The sequence below is a fragment of the Alligator mississippiensis genome, chromosome 10, assembly GCF_030867095.1.
Source record: "Alligator mississippiensis isolate rAllMis1 chromosome 10, rAllMis1, whole genome shotgun sequence".
Taxonomy (NCBI): domain Eukaryota; kingdom Metazoa; phylum Chordata; order Crocodylia; family Alligatoridae; genus Alligator; species Alligator mississippiensis.
In genome coordinates, this window is record NC_081833.1 from 60,486,181 (window position 1) to 60,501,163 (window position 14,983).

General features: G+C 41.0%; 1 protein-coding gene and 1 long non-coding RNA gene across 4 annotated transcripts in view; one reads left to right on the top strand and one right to left on the bottom strand.

Moving 5' to 3' along the window:
• The window catches only part of SLC7A10 (solute carrier family 7 member 10), an 81,538-nt gene that overhangs the window by 16,738 nt on the left and 49,817 nt on the right, over nucleotides 1–14,983 (bottom strand). Inside the window, exons 2-3 of the mRNA XM_019492964.2 lie at nucleotides 14,368–14,572; nucleotides 643–794 (exon numbers count right to left, since the gene is read on the bottom strand). Coding sequence (XP_019348509.2) covers nucleotides 643–794; nucleotides 14,368–14,572 — 357 coding nt within the window. The remainder of the gene's footprint in view (nucleotides 1–642; nucleotides 795–14,367; nucleotides 14,573–14,983) is intronic.
• The window catches only part of LOC109284476 (uncharacterized), a 311,532-nt gene continuing 298,671 nt past the window's right edge, over nucleotides 2,123–14,983 (top strand). For all 3 annotated transcript variants that reach the window (XR_002091955.2, XR_009455288.1, XR_002091954.2), the window contains exon 1: nucleotides 2,123–2,199. This is a non-coding gene — a long non-coding RNA (uncharacterized LOC109284476). The remainder of the gene's footprint in view (nucleotides 2,200–14,983) is intronic.

Here is a 14,983-nt window from a genome sequence, read left to right on the forward strand (position 1 = left end):
TCACATTTAGTATTATGCAAAGACTTAGGAAGTACTAACCCCATTCTTGAGTGCCTTAAAAAATTATTAGTCATCCATATTGAGTCCCAGCACCTACTGGGCATAGTTCAGAAACAATGATTTTTTTCCCCCTGAACCAAGTGCCTGGTTCAGATGAGTGGACAAAGGAGAAGTCGCTGAAATCCTTCCCCATAAGCCAGGGGCGGGCAATTATTTTGGGCGGAGGACCGCTTACTGAGTTTCAGCAAGCCATCAAGGGCCGCATGACAGGCAGCTCAGGACAGATTAATATTTTCTGAATTTTTTTAGAGGCCCCGTGGGCCAGATATGCAGCCCACCAAGCCATTTTCCGGTTCCCAGTTCGCATTTTGCCCACCCCTGCCATAAGCTATGGCCAGCTAGGAATCCTGTTGCCTGTCCCCTGAGTGCTGCTGTGTAAGGAGCTGGCTTGGGATGTGGAAACTCACTGCTTTTATTATCCCCAACCACATTCAGCCTCTACAGTGGAACTGCATTGGTCTTGTTGCAAAGGGGCATTCGGGAACCACTGAGAATGGGGGATGATTGGCCCCAAAGAGGGTGTTTATTTGATGTTAACATGAGACAATCATATTGTCATGAAGAACATTAGGAAATACTCACATAGACACACCATGGAGAGAACCCTGGAGGCATTATAAGGTGGAATACAATTAGGGAACACGGGTTGCAGAACATAATTGGAAAATGTCAATGCAATCACAGCCAGGCTGGTTGGGTACATGATAAGCACTGCACTCCATAGCAGCAAAAATCTGGAAATGGGAAACACAAAGGATGCCACAATTAAGGTGAGCCATCAGTAAAGCTGTTTGACTCTAAAGCAGTTTGGTAACTCATTTACAGGTGCTTCTGATCTGAGTAGTTGGCTCCCATCAAAACAATCACTTACTCAGTCTCCCTCCCTTTTATTTTTGCCACTCAATCCATTTTTTTACTAGAAATGTTGTCATTTGAAACACAGCTTAAATGTGAGAGCAGACCTACTGTCAGCACATTGACTTTGCTTTGTATGTCACACTGACAGCATCATCAATTAATTAAATGCTGTGCTTGGACTGGAAAAAGTTGTGTTTTCCCATTATATGCTACTACAACTTAAACTGGGCTTCCGGTTTAAGTTTATAGTTGTCTTGAGAGCCACCAGATCCTTTGAAAGGTGTATCAAGATGTGAGGAAATAAGTTGATAAATGCAGGCTCAGGCTTGTCTGAATGATCTCCAGCTCCCACTGCTCAACCCCTCTATAAGGAGGCAATCACTGCATTTGTTTTTCAAATGGGGTGCTGCTCAGTTAAAAAATGTTACGGAGGGTGCCTCGAGTCCAAAAAAGGAGAGAACTACCCACTTGATAAATGGTTCGAGTAGAGGTGTGAAAATTGAGAGCTATGAACTATATTCTTGGCTTTGTTCTCTAGTTAGGAGTGCTTCTGGTTTTTTGGGTACCCAGTCTGAGACATCTAACTAAAATATTTGAGTACATGGAGAACTCCAGCTTCTATTGACTTTAGTGATGACTGAAATGGTTGCCCCAAAGTAGCGGACACTTACAAAAATGTAGGTATTAACATTCTTCATTTTCTCTCTCCATGATGGAGATGGAGCGTTTTAAGTTAACATTTGCAAAATGGTCCAAGATCCTTGGAGGAAAGGCACCGTTCAAAGAAGAGTATTATTTGTGTTCTCTTTATCCCTGCCTAAGATATTTCTGCTCTATCTAGAAGGAAGAGAACTTCCATGCCTCACATCTGCAGTCCTAATAAGCAACCCCAATTCTTAGCTGCCAGGATTTGCTACCTGTTTTGTGATTTTTACATTAAGAAAGAGACACTTTTCTTAATGTAAGTTGCAATAATTTTCAGATCTCCAAAATGGCATCTGCGGGGTGCAAGCAGCTGAAAAGCCTTTTGTGGTATAGAGGGATAGGATACACAAAATAGATATAATCCTTTGCCAGCAATATTTTCTCAGGTATTTTATTCTGTAGTCTACACATAAGCTTCCCAGTACATGGTTGCTCTCCTATAGGATCCTCTTTCCTAGCATGCTGTTCTGTGGTTGGCCCTTTAAATTTGGCAGAGTCTTGCAGCTGCTGCCCTAAGGCAGTCATTTTGCAACTGATTGTTGTGTGCTTCACATTGCTGTCTCCCCACCACAGGTGGTAAGTGTTCTCCAGTCCTATTTTGTTGTGTTTCCCCTTGTTGCTCTTGAGAAATGTGGTAGGTGTTCACACCTCTTCTTACTTACACAGCACTGTATCCTTAAGTAAGTCAGCTAGCCAAAGGAGAGAACTAGTTACATGCCTAAATGTCAGTTTTAAGAGAGAGTGGGGGGAGACAGACCAGGGGAAAGGAAGGGGGGGACCTGCACTTTTCTGTCTGCTCCAACTGGCTCTTTCCTCCCATTTCATACAATTTTCACTGAAGTAATTACTTCACCAAAGTTCTTTTATTAATTTTTAATAATTTGTGGAGCATTTGCAATTGAAAGCCAGTTGTGGAGCCCAAGCCTACTGTGCTAGACTCAAACAGATGTTTGCTGGTACTTATCAGTTGGCATCCTGTGGCCCTGTGCGCTATCCATGCCGTTATTCACTGGCTTTGGGGCTTGAATTGAATCTAGTCCTTAGTCATTTCAGAGTACAACTTAAATTATTTTGGATCTCTAAAGAGGAGTTTATTAAGATTATAAAGTTGGACTCTGAGGGCTAAAAAAATCAAAGATTAGTAAGATTTATGGAAATAATCATGTGGCCAATGCTGGAAATTTTACAATGCTGAGTCACATGATCACTTTCCTGCTGGAGCTCAGACTAAATGAAAATGCCTCTTTCTCCTCCAAGTAAATTGCCTCTATATGCATGATATTTTGGTTATGTGAACACTGGTCTTATCATGCTGGCACAGTCACCTGTGCATGCAAGGGTTGGTGTTTCTGTGGGCAAAACTCCAGGATTTTTCACATAAATGTTTTGTCTCCTTCATACACAATTGCTAATGGAGGAAAAGATCCCTAACGAGGGTGTTCAGGTGAAAATGCTTTTGCTAAGTGGAAGAAATTGTTTTTAAAGGCAGATTTTCAAATCCTATCTCAGCTGAAATTGGCACTCACCAGTATATTGTAATATTAAGCACATTGAGCTTGATATTTAATACCATGCAATTTGATGGAAATGTGAATAATTCAGTAGACAGAACTGACAGCCAATTTGTTTTGCATTGGACTGAAATACATGCAGGGTTGATGATACCAGTTATATTATATGCAGAATGTTGGCTGAGGATTATGGAGTTAAATCATCAAGCAGGGGGTTCATAATTGAGTTCAACTGATGACAGGATAGCACAATTAAAACTTTGGCATGTTTTAACCTTAATTTTAGTGGTATTCTCAAGTGAGTTTTAAACCCTGATCTTGAAAAAGGGAGATTAATGCTACTCACATGAGCCTCAATTAGTATTTGTGAAAAGTTCAAATTTGAATTAAGACTGGCAGGAATTAATGCATAATTGATTATCCAGCACCCTGAACCTATTATTATTATTATTATACTAAAAGTGCCATTGTTCGTTATATTCTTCATGTAGCAAGGCTGAAATCAATTGGATGGAGCCAGTGTGATTTAGGTAGCAGATAAAGAACCACTGCAAATTAAGTAACATTAAGTAACACAGTAACATCTCCTATGGATGTTATTATGTCTCAACTGTCATCACTTTGCAGAATACCACACAAATTAGGCTGCAAGGCAGTAGCTTAAAGATGTACTCTTTTTTCTTTTGGCGTTCTCAACATGAAAATATCTTACAAGGGAATTTTAACCCGTGTTGGAAATCCAAAGAATTCAGTTTTGAAATAAAAAAAGGGATCTTGTACTCTGTACTCAGTTAATTGGCCCAGCTGTTTGAATGGAGAGCTGGAAATCACTCTTGCAAATCACTCTCTGCAGTCATTTATCTGAGATAGTCAGGAAAGCAAAAGCTGGAACTGTATCTGGTAAGCTTTTGGAATTGCTCTGTAATTCACTACACTGGGAGAACCTGAGAAGTTAAATCCACTCTCGTCACTAAGCTAAGAAGGAATCGGATATTTGGAAAAAGGATTGAGTTTAATGTAGAGGAATGTAACTTTTCATCACTGATGAAGTTGGGTGTAAACAGGGCCATCACCCAAGGATTTTTGCAGGATAGAGGCCTGAACATTGGAGCTAGTTTTGCCTAGCTGCAGCCTATTGTAAGAATGCCATTCCAAACCTATTCTTTGTGGATGTGTGGTGCGTGGCCACCCACCACACATACAGGCATTCCCCACACTACTACTTTGCAGCATGGGTTTGTTTGTTTATTTTTGACCTTGGGAGATCCAAAGATCAAAAAACCCCACTCCTTAAAGTGGGGCAGTGCACGTGGCGGCAGCATGTGCCGCCCAAAACCAGAGCCTAGCCAGCCAGAGCCATTCTCCAGCTCCCGGCTGTAGGAGTGTTGTGGCTTCTGCTCCCCAAAGTCCTCAGGTAAGGCTGCTGGGGGTCCTGGTTACCCTGGGTGGGGTCGGGGAGGCTGGGGCTAGTGACTGTGCTGGCCGCAGCCTCCCCTATCCCACTGGGGGTAACCTGCTATGCGCCAAAGGGCACATGGCACAGGAGTTCCCCAGGCACATGAAGCAGCGCTACATGTTATGCTGCTGCTGCTTGTCCCTGCAAAAACAGCTGTACATACTTGTGTGGACATGGCCTATCGGGCCTAAGTCTGGTTATAAGGCATAGACTGGTAGGAGCTGTTCACCAAAATGTTTTCTCATTAGATAAGGCCAGTTTTGTTTAATCTTTTTTTTTTTTTTCTTTTCAGAATATTATCGTTTTTATTATCCATTTTATTGTACAGTTTATGGAGTCCAGGATAGAACTTTTGGTTGCAACCAGCAAGAGCCTTGCCTCTTAGGTAAGGTAACCCCTGTGGTTAGGCCACTTCCCTGGGATGTGGGAGGTGCAGGTACATGTTTCTTCTGCCCTGAGGCATTGAAACTCAAACCTGTCTACCAAGTACAGGCAGTCATTTGACTTTTCTACGATAAAAAGGTGTCCACTGTTGAACAATGCAATAGAAACAAATATGGACACTTCAACCTTTTTTGGTGAAGCAACTTTGACCCAGCCCTGGTCAGGAATTCTTGAGTTTTAAACTTGTCTTTCTGTGACCGTGAGGCCTAGGATATATGCAACCTCACTACAGTTCATTTCTTCCATCTCTGAGAGAACTTCCCAGAGGGTTACTCTGAGAGAGAATCTGTTAATACTTTAACGATGGGAAGTATAATGTAAGTGCTTACATGGTCACTCTCCAGAAAGTCTCATTTTCTGAATGGGCACTTAGTGAATCAAATGTTTTTCTTTTTTTTATAGAGTAGGAGGGTCAGATCTTCCTTTTGAGGAGGGTTCAGAAATTCTTATTGTGCACAGTCATGGGTCATACTGTTTTTTTCATTTTGTATAGCGAAGAGAAGGTTCAACTCCAAAGGATGTTGAGTACCTCCAACATTTGGCATTAATCAGGATTGGGACCTAATTGACTTGTAGGTCCCAGGCCTCTTGATAAACACATAATTGGTTATGGATTTGAAATAGGGAGGGACCTGGCAACAGCACAAGATGAGACTAATTCTTCTCATCTAAATTTTGGAAAGACATTAAAAATGTATTTGGCTCAGGAATGTTCTCTCTTTATATTTGACTTGTGAGATATTTAATAATTGTTTTATTTAACCAGTGAATATGTAAACAAGGATCCAGGGCAAAATAAGCACCTTAATGATTATTCTACAGGTGAAACAAGTTTAAATAAAAACATTAAAAAATTTTTTAGTCCTAACATATTTTATATCTCCATATAAAATAATGCATCAGAGATAAAATAACTCTTTTTAACATTTAAGTCTGCAGCCCATAAAACTAGAGAACGAATCTGTATTAGACTTGTGCATATTTTGCACGTGATAGAGATATGTTAGTATACAAATTATAGTAGTGATTGTCCTGTAAGGACAGTTTAACTATCTTTATCTTAATTGTTGGAAGAATTATTGCCATTTCAAACTTGATGTTTTGTTACAAATGAAAAGATTCCACATTTACAATTAATTTATGGCACACTTAGTACACAGGTACAAGTGACATTTATTAAAGCTTTGAGTTAGGGCTCCAGTGAATGTAGTATTTATGGATTTATATTAACTACTTGATATAGTCAATCATCAGCTGTAGCGGAAAACAGTAGCTTTAGTTACATTGTTCATCCAGACTGCCTTGGATGTGTACGAAGCCTATTATTTACTATTTTGGGTAATACCCTTTTTATGACCTGCATAAATTGAAAATCCATATGAATGCAAATGCACAGTGCTCAGTTACACTGTTCAGCAAAACGGGGCGTGACCAATATCCTGTAGTCAGCTTGATCACATACAAATACTGCTTAAAAAAAGATGGCTTTAGATTGAAAACAAAGGAAAATAAGTGCTATTTGGCAGAATGTCAGAACTTGGTGCAATGCCTTCTTGTTATTAATTTTTACCTCAAAAAAGAGAGAAAAATATCTCTGCTGGAAGTGTTCAGCATGCAAAAACACAATAAAAGGCCAAGCTATCCCAACTTCAGTGCAAAAAAATCCTTTTGCATATGTGCTTCTGTATGATCACTAAGGGGAAGGATGACAGGATTTTTAAAACTGCCTGTGGGACACAGAATCAGTTTCCATTCAAGTGAATAGAAATTTAGTGCTCTTAAGACACCGAACATTTCAGCTATCAAGCCCATAAATATATCTGTAGGGCATATAAGTGTGACATATCCCAATCCACTTGGCCTTTTATAGCATTTGATGAAGTCAGCTGTCACCTATGAAAACTTATGCCTCTCTGAGGCTAAGTTCAGACATTCAAGCCCAAGGAAGAAGTGCTCCAAGTATCTCTTTAAACTGGGTCGTGAGCGAACAGAGCACGTTTGCTGTCTGAGGCGGGTGGGACTCGGAGCCTTCCTGCACTGGCTCAGGCCGCAGGCTGGGGAATGCCAAACCCAGCTGAGCAGCCGGCCACCCATGATGGGCCAGCATGACGTGCCGCTGCTATCAGCACTGGTAGCTGGGGGGGATGTGGGGGGTGGCAATGGAGCTCCCCTGCCATGTGGGCTCCCCTGAGCTTGCTGACTTGGGGCCTGGGGGGGGGCCTGGGCCAGGTAAGCGCAGCAGGGGGCTTCGTTCCTCCCCCCTGCCCACCCCAGCCTCCTGACAGCTGCAGCTTGGAGCCACACGTGGCTTTTTGCGGTGCGAGGAACTAGGGGTGGGCGGGTGAGGAACGGAGCCCCTGCTGCCAGTCTCCCCCCTCCAGCTTGCTGGCTCACCTGCCCCTTGTTCCTGGTGCTGTGAAAAGCCACATGTGGCTCCAAGCTGCAGCTGTCAGGAGGCTGAGGCAGGCTGGGGGATGAACGGCGCCTGCCTGCTGCACAGGCCTGGCCTGGCCTGGCCCCCTACAAAGACCCAAGCCAGCAAGCTGGGGTGGGGGCACATAGCAGGGGGCTCCATTTCCCACCCCTTCCCCCACCTGCCCCAGCCTCCTGAAGGCTGCAGCTTGGAGCCATGTACACTGAGAGCTAGGGGCAGGCAGGTTGGGGAATGGAGCCATCCTGCCACGCGGGCCTGGCCTGGCCCTCTCCAAGACCCAAGTCAGCAAGCTGGGGCGGGAGAGCACACGGCACAGGGACTCCATTCCTCCACACCCCTGCCCAGCCACGCAGGGAAGAGACGGAGCTTTTTATGTCTCCTCTCTGTGAGAGCCCAGGGCCAGGGCTGGGCTATGCTGGTGCTCGCCTGGAGCATACAGGCACCGTCTGAGGTGAGCACACCACCTTGAGAGGAGCCCTGGGATGCTGGGGGAATGTGACTTGACTCGTGATGGGATCTGGTACAGATGTTTGATAAAGTGCTCTAACCTACCATGTTTTAGTCTGATACCACATCCAACCAGGGTTAACTTAGAGCGGGATATGCCATTTTTAAAGTTCTTTATATGTCATGAATGTCTCTTCTGTTACAGCTGTACAGTACTTGCTGTGCGCTTACTGCACAATAAGTATGTCTGTACCTACCTAAGGTGCCACCCTACCCTGACTTCTCCCTTACTTGGCTTTAGAGACTCTTCTGTTATCTTAACAATTCACTAGAGCAAAGAAGCATATCGCAGTAGTACAGGTCCATCTTCCTTTCTCATCCTCCTTCATGCCGATGTTGACACAAGGTCAGCACTACTATAAAGACCAGTGCAGAGGAAACTAGTGCAAAGGAAGCTGCTCCCATCCTCCTGTCTGCACTCCTTCCTGTAGCTGCCATTTCCTTCACACACAGTACACTATCAGCAAATTGAGGTCAAGATAATGGGCCTGCAGTTGCCTGGGCCTTTTTTTGCCTTTCTTAACACAGGTACAATGCTTGCCATTCTCTAGCCATTCAGTATTGCCCCTAATTTGTTCAATTTATTAAAGATCCTTGTGCATTTTCAATTTAGTGTGCCTGTTTTTTCAGTATCCCTGAATTAGAGCCACTGATCTGTGCATTGTGTGCATCAATTTCTTTGAGCCTGCTTCCACCTCAGATGTGGAAATATCCATCTCCACATCTTATGTTTTAGTAACTCTGCTTTTGCTCCCATGTCCTACACTATAATCTATATTGATAGCTAAAACAAAATATTCATTTGTATTTTAGGTCATATTTAGCCTATCAATAAACGCCGCCGCCTCCTCCTCCCTGCTCCACTACTACTTTTTTTTCCCTTTGTTCTCTTTTTATTTACATGGCAATCACTATTTGTTTTAATTTCCTGTGCAAAGTCAGCTTAGCTTCTTTTGGGGCAGTTCCCCTTTTATCCCTACTCCTTTTTGATTTTCTGACTAGCCACTGTCATCTTTATTATAGTCTACTCTCTACTTCTTTAATAACATTTAAAATAAATTCCTAAACAGGAAAAATGTGAAAAAGGTAAGATAATGAATACATAAGATAATGAATGTTATAGCAGGACTGTTGAAAACAACAAGATGTTTGAAAGGCAAAAAATTCAGTGTCAAAACTGGCATTGGTGGTTAGAGAGAGGGAAAAAAAAGCAAATGGTTACTTTGCTATACATCTTTCTATATTCCTGACTTTCCATTTACTTTTTTACTAACTGCAGCATTCCAACAGTTCTGTAAATGGATGGCCTGCCCATAGGACTAATGGATCTTTACATTTATGAATATACACTGAATTTTAATAGGGTTGTTGGTGGTAGCCATGTTGGTCTCAGGGTATAGGCAGACAAGGTTCTTTGGGTAATGTGATATATTTTATTAGACTAACTAAATAGTTGAAAAAAATGTTATTTGCAAGCTTTTGGACACACACACCCTTCTTCAGGCAATAGGGAGAGTCTGTTAGTGTTTGTGTGTTCTCCTGGGTGGAATATGAATTTTCATGGCCTTTGTGGTATGGTGACTGGACCTGGGAAAATAAGTCCAGGCTCCTTCAATGGGTCAGCCAGGGGGACAAGTTGGGTCCACACTGTTAGGTCATGAATCCCAGAGCCCTGGTGTGTACTGGAACATAGTTGTCATATTTAATAATGCCTTTCCTCCAAATTTTCCTGCTACATCACTTATCTCTATGGATCAGCCTGCCCTTTTTAAAGTGCAGGATGTAATGTGTGCCTATACTTGTGCTACGATACATTCCAATTAGAACGCTTTAGCATTGCCGCAGCATAACATGTATAAGACACTGTGGATTTAAAAATAGCTACTGGGGCACTTTAACTAAAGCTTGGTGAATGAGCTTTAGTCAAAGCATCCCATAGCCATTTTTAAATGTGTGGGGGCTTGATACACGTGACGCTGTGGTGCTTTAATTAGAGCAGCTCTCCACGAACTGCTTTAATTAAAGTGTCCCCCACCCCAACCACATGTATAGGCACCCAATGGTAATAACTTGTAAGGCCTCAGTTATCATGCTGTTGCTCTGAGCAGTTGGCTTTCAAGTATGCCTTGAAATCTCTATGCACCTGTCTTGTTCCCAATGATTCTGGGACAAATACATTTTTCTAGTGGAGTGGATACAGTACAATGTGGACTACTGCTTTGAAAATTAACAAATTTACTGGCATTTATGAAGAAGCCTGTCTCCTTGGTTTAAAGTACAGTAGGCTGTAAATCTTGGTTTAACTGTGTAAGATGTTGTACTGATTTTCATGTCCTCACTTCTGTTTGCATCCTTATGGAAATTTAGATCATGATTTCAATGAAAGTAGAGACAGGCCAAGTCTGAGCAGTTTGGAGTACTCCACACAATGGGGGAGATTCTAAAAAGCATCACAGGGAGTTAAGTGCCTCACTCCAATGGAAAGTCAGTGGCCATGAGCTACCTAACTCACCTGAATGTGTCTGAAAATCTCCCCTTACACCTTAAACATTTCTCCCAGGTTGAATAATTTTATTAAAAGAGTGGCTGTCTCTTGAGCATCAGTTAGCAAATGCAGCCTGGTAATCAGGACTGGAAAAATGAGAACCAGTGCTTGGGTTCTCCAATCACGGCCTGAAATCAGGCATTCGGTTCTTGAACATGAATCCAGTAAAGTTACGGGATTTATCCACTTGGAGATCTGCTGTGGGTGTGGTTATGGAAAGGTCACTTAACCAGTCAGGTTCGGTTTCTTCATTTGCGAAATGCCTATAAAATTCCCCTCCATGGGGCTTTCAGCTTTTGTTTGAAAAGTACTTTTGGAAATTTGGGTAGAAAGCTTCACAGGAAGAGAAAGTATTATATTTTACCTCTCAATTCAGTTTCTGTCTCATCTTTAAAAGGCTGCTCAGTTGCTAGACATGATGATGGGTGGCTGTCGTTGACTGACTAACAGACTAAAGATGGGGAAAGTTCACAAGTCCAACACTAGGACTGACATTATATTTTAAATATGTATTAATATTCCTTCAGTTTATTTTGTTTATTAATAGTCCTTCAATTTATTTTAATTTTAATTAAGCCTGAGTGAGAAACAAGAAGCACAACTTCAGTTCCCAAAACTAAAACATTTGATTCCTGTAGTAAGTTGTACTCTCCCTGTTCTTTTTGGGCATTATATGCAGGTTCTTATAGCTTGCCTCTCATAGGGGCATCTGGAGACCTGAATATCTGGTCCCACATTTTATTTGTTTTAATTTTTTATTTAGCAGTCAGTCCACAGACTTGGGAGCTATTGGTTAGAATACAAATAATTAATCTGTTAGTCATTTGATGATTTTCTGCCTTTCATACATAGACACAGGAAATTAATAAAAGAAGGTAGGACCTTAAAGGGAAAAGAGAGAGAAGACTTCAAAGAAAAGAGGAGGAAAGTGTCAAGATAGTCATGTTACATGTCTCTCCCTGTGATAAAGATCTTCATCTGTGAGAAACTGAAAACTTCAGGTCTGTCATAGGATAAAGGTCTTAGGACATAATCTGGCAGGCTGTCATGAATTTATATTCATGGGAGAAAACTAAACTTTCACAGAATGCATTTTTTTATTTTTTTTTATTTTTTTGTGAAAACCTTGTGAGCTTTCCTAAAAGTTACACTCTTTAGGTACTTGCTTAGTTGAGAGACAGAATGGTACGCTCCATTTCCTACCACGCAACCATTATAGGAAATCTTCTCAGGAAAAAACCCACCCAGAAAACCTAATCCCATTCTGCTGATAAAAGCTTTCTTTTTAGATTAACAGATACCAAGAAAGATGTCTGAAGGTTCCTCAGCTATAACAACCTTTTGTCATATATATGTGGCACTGCTTTGTTCTCTCGGGACAAAGACTGATTCATTTTGGAAATAAAGAACTGGAGCGTTATTTTTCTTCAGAGGACAAGGTTATACTTTTTTTGATACTGCCTGGGCAATGCAAACCTAAGGAAGAAAATTGCTGTCATGGAAGACAGAGTTCTCTACACTGGAAACTGACATAGTTGCTCTGTTCCAGGCTAAGCCCGGTGCGGTAATCAATAAACAGAAAGACGTTTTTTTAACCATTGTGCTTGACACCTCTTGGTGACTTGTTACAAAGATTCTATGAGAAAACATAGCAGAAAGGAAGAAGTAAGTAGGACTTGTATTAGAAACAAAATTGTAATTTAATTACCTGTGATTTTAATGAACATTGTTCTACCATATTCCAGAAGACAAAATTCACTGATTTTTGTGAAATTGTACGCGATGGTGAACACTGACTTCCTGGGCTCCTTTATATGAGGCATTCCTATCACAGCAGGTGGCACTGCCTTCAGTATCTTATGCTATTTCTCTCTGTGGACAGTAATGCCCATTTCAAGGAATAAATCATGGTTATGAAACAATGCCACTGGTAGCAGCAAAGCTATCTAGGGAAAGCCAGGGTAATGTGAAAGCAAGTGACTGCAGTGTAGGCATCATGCATTTCCAAGGAAAACCCTGGACTCATCAATTTTGGGTTGTGGAATCCTAATCTTTTAGGTGGTGCCTACAATAGGTAAAAAGGTGTAATCTTAACTCCAATTAATTATATCCAGGCAAAATCCTAGTAAAGGCACTCTGTTCCTGTTATATGAGTTGAGGTTAAAATGGACCTAGGTCCTCCTCTGTCTTTAATCTGACCTCCTAACTCATGTAAAAAAAAAACAAACAAATTACCCCATCTTTGCTAGGATTTTCCCTTAGGTTGAGTAACTTGAGTTTAAATTACGAAGTCTGTCTTCTTCCCCTGATAAAGATGAGGCCTCATACATGGGGCTAACTGGAAGAATTTAAAATAAATTCTGTTAAAGCTTGTCCTTTTAATTTTTTTATTCGGATTCATTCTCACATGGGAATAACGGAGCACCTGTTATCCAAAGAAAGATATAGGTGCCATCATGTTGATGACTACACCATAAACCATACACTGACCTATTCAGGTGAAATGGAGGGGAGGACCAGTTAGTTTGTCCACCCTGATGCAGTATAATCATGAGAAAAGCACCAAACTTATCAGTCTTTCAAGGCTGAGTTGTTTCAGGGAATGCCCAGAAGTAGAACTTGCGGTGCCTCAGAAGTTAGAGAAGCAAGATCTGTAGCTGAAATAATATTTATTATTGAATCAACTTTATATTGGGAGAGTTGCTAGGCAAGCTTCAGTGGCCTGAATCCATTGATAAACACCTGAAAGAGAAACCATCTTGTCATGTTGCAACTGGCTGAACATAGATGTAGTCAGTAGAGGAGAGGCAAAGCAGGTCTAATGTCTGACAAGCATGAGTGAGGTCTATGGAGAAGGGTTCACAGTACCTGCTCGCATTATGCCTAGCTCTCAGTCTCATCAGCACAATCGCTAGCTAAACTGAAAGAACAGCTCTGTTCAATATGGAAAAGTAAGCAGCCGTCTCTATTCTTTTTGTTCTTTTAGTTTGCACTTGGTATATTTATTCTTCACATAGGAAACAGTAACATGTACAACACCCAGTCCAATTAGGGAATTATTATATAACCCAGAAGGCAGAGAAGCACCCCAGGCACAGTTGTGAATACAGGCCAAGACCATTTTTCTTTCTTTTTTAACTATTCAGTAAAGATGAATATAAATTAACTCCCCTCTCTCTCTTTTTCCCTTTACCACATTACTCTATTATCAATTGTTCAGAGAGAAACCACAGTGTGAATTAGCATTTTTTCTTTCTATAGGATAGTCACAATGTATACTTTGATTAAACAAATCATAGTAATGCAATCTACGGTATAAATTGCAGAATGGCTCCTAAATGATTTACTTTGTCCCACTGCGGGAAGATCTAAACACTGTGAAATCACATTACAGAAAAAGTGCAATGTTGCCTCTTGCTGCGATAGGGACAGACTTGGTCTAGCTTCAGTCTGACTTCTCTTGTGTTGAGACTGCTCAGACCCAGGGTTACAATTCTATCTGCACCTTATAGTGTAGCAAAAATGGTAAATACCATATGGCATAGTTTGCAGTAATGCATATTCATATAATTTGTTTTGTGGAGGTAAGCAAGAATTCTTGTTTCTTTTGTTCAAACTGAGCTGATCTAGCCAGAAAGTGCAAGAAGGTATTTCTTGTGAGAAAATAAAGAATCACTTTATAAGAAGCACCCTAAAGATGCTGTAGAATAAATACACTCTTTAATTGTCACAGCAACCCCTGGAGGGAAAAAAAAAAACCTTCTTCTGTTAAATATGTAATACCGATAATACAATGTTTTCAGATAACATTATAAAAGATGAACCAGTAAATAAATGCTATACTTACCCAGCTAACCCACCAAAAATCTCTGTGACATAGGAATAATCCCCTCCTGATTTAGGGATAGTTACTCCTAATTCAGCATAACATAATGATCCAAGACCAGAAATTCCTCCTCCAAGCACCCAAATAATGAGAGCAAGTCCCACTGAGCCAGTGTGTTCCAGAACGCCTTTTGGTGAAATAAAGATTCCAGAACCAATAATATTACCTGGAATAAATAAAAGATTTGTGGAAAGTTAGAGGAAAAGAGGTGTGCATATTTTCTCATTGCTCTTTCGGGATTTGCTGGATTGTATTTGTGTTTTCACTAGGGTTTAATGAAAGGCTGCAATTGAATGCAAATCATGAAAAGCAATGTGCTCTAGAATCTGCTGAAGTAGATTGTGGGTATCTGGTGAACGTCCATTGGGAGGCACGATGGGACAAATTTAAAATAGTTTGCAAAACTACTTCCCTTCACCTGCACTGCTCAACTGTTGTATTTAAAAGGCTGATGAATTTATTTATATAAAGAATATTTCATGTCCTCCTAAGAGGAATCTAAATAATGTATGCCCCATCTACAGTATGGATAGAAGTCTAAATAATATATGTTGCATCTACTATGTAGCGGCCAAGC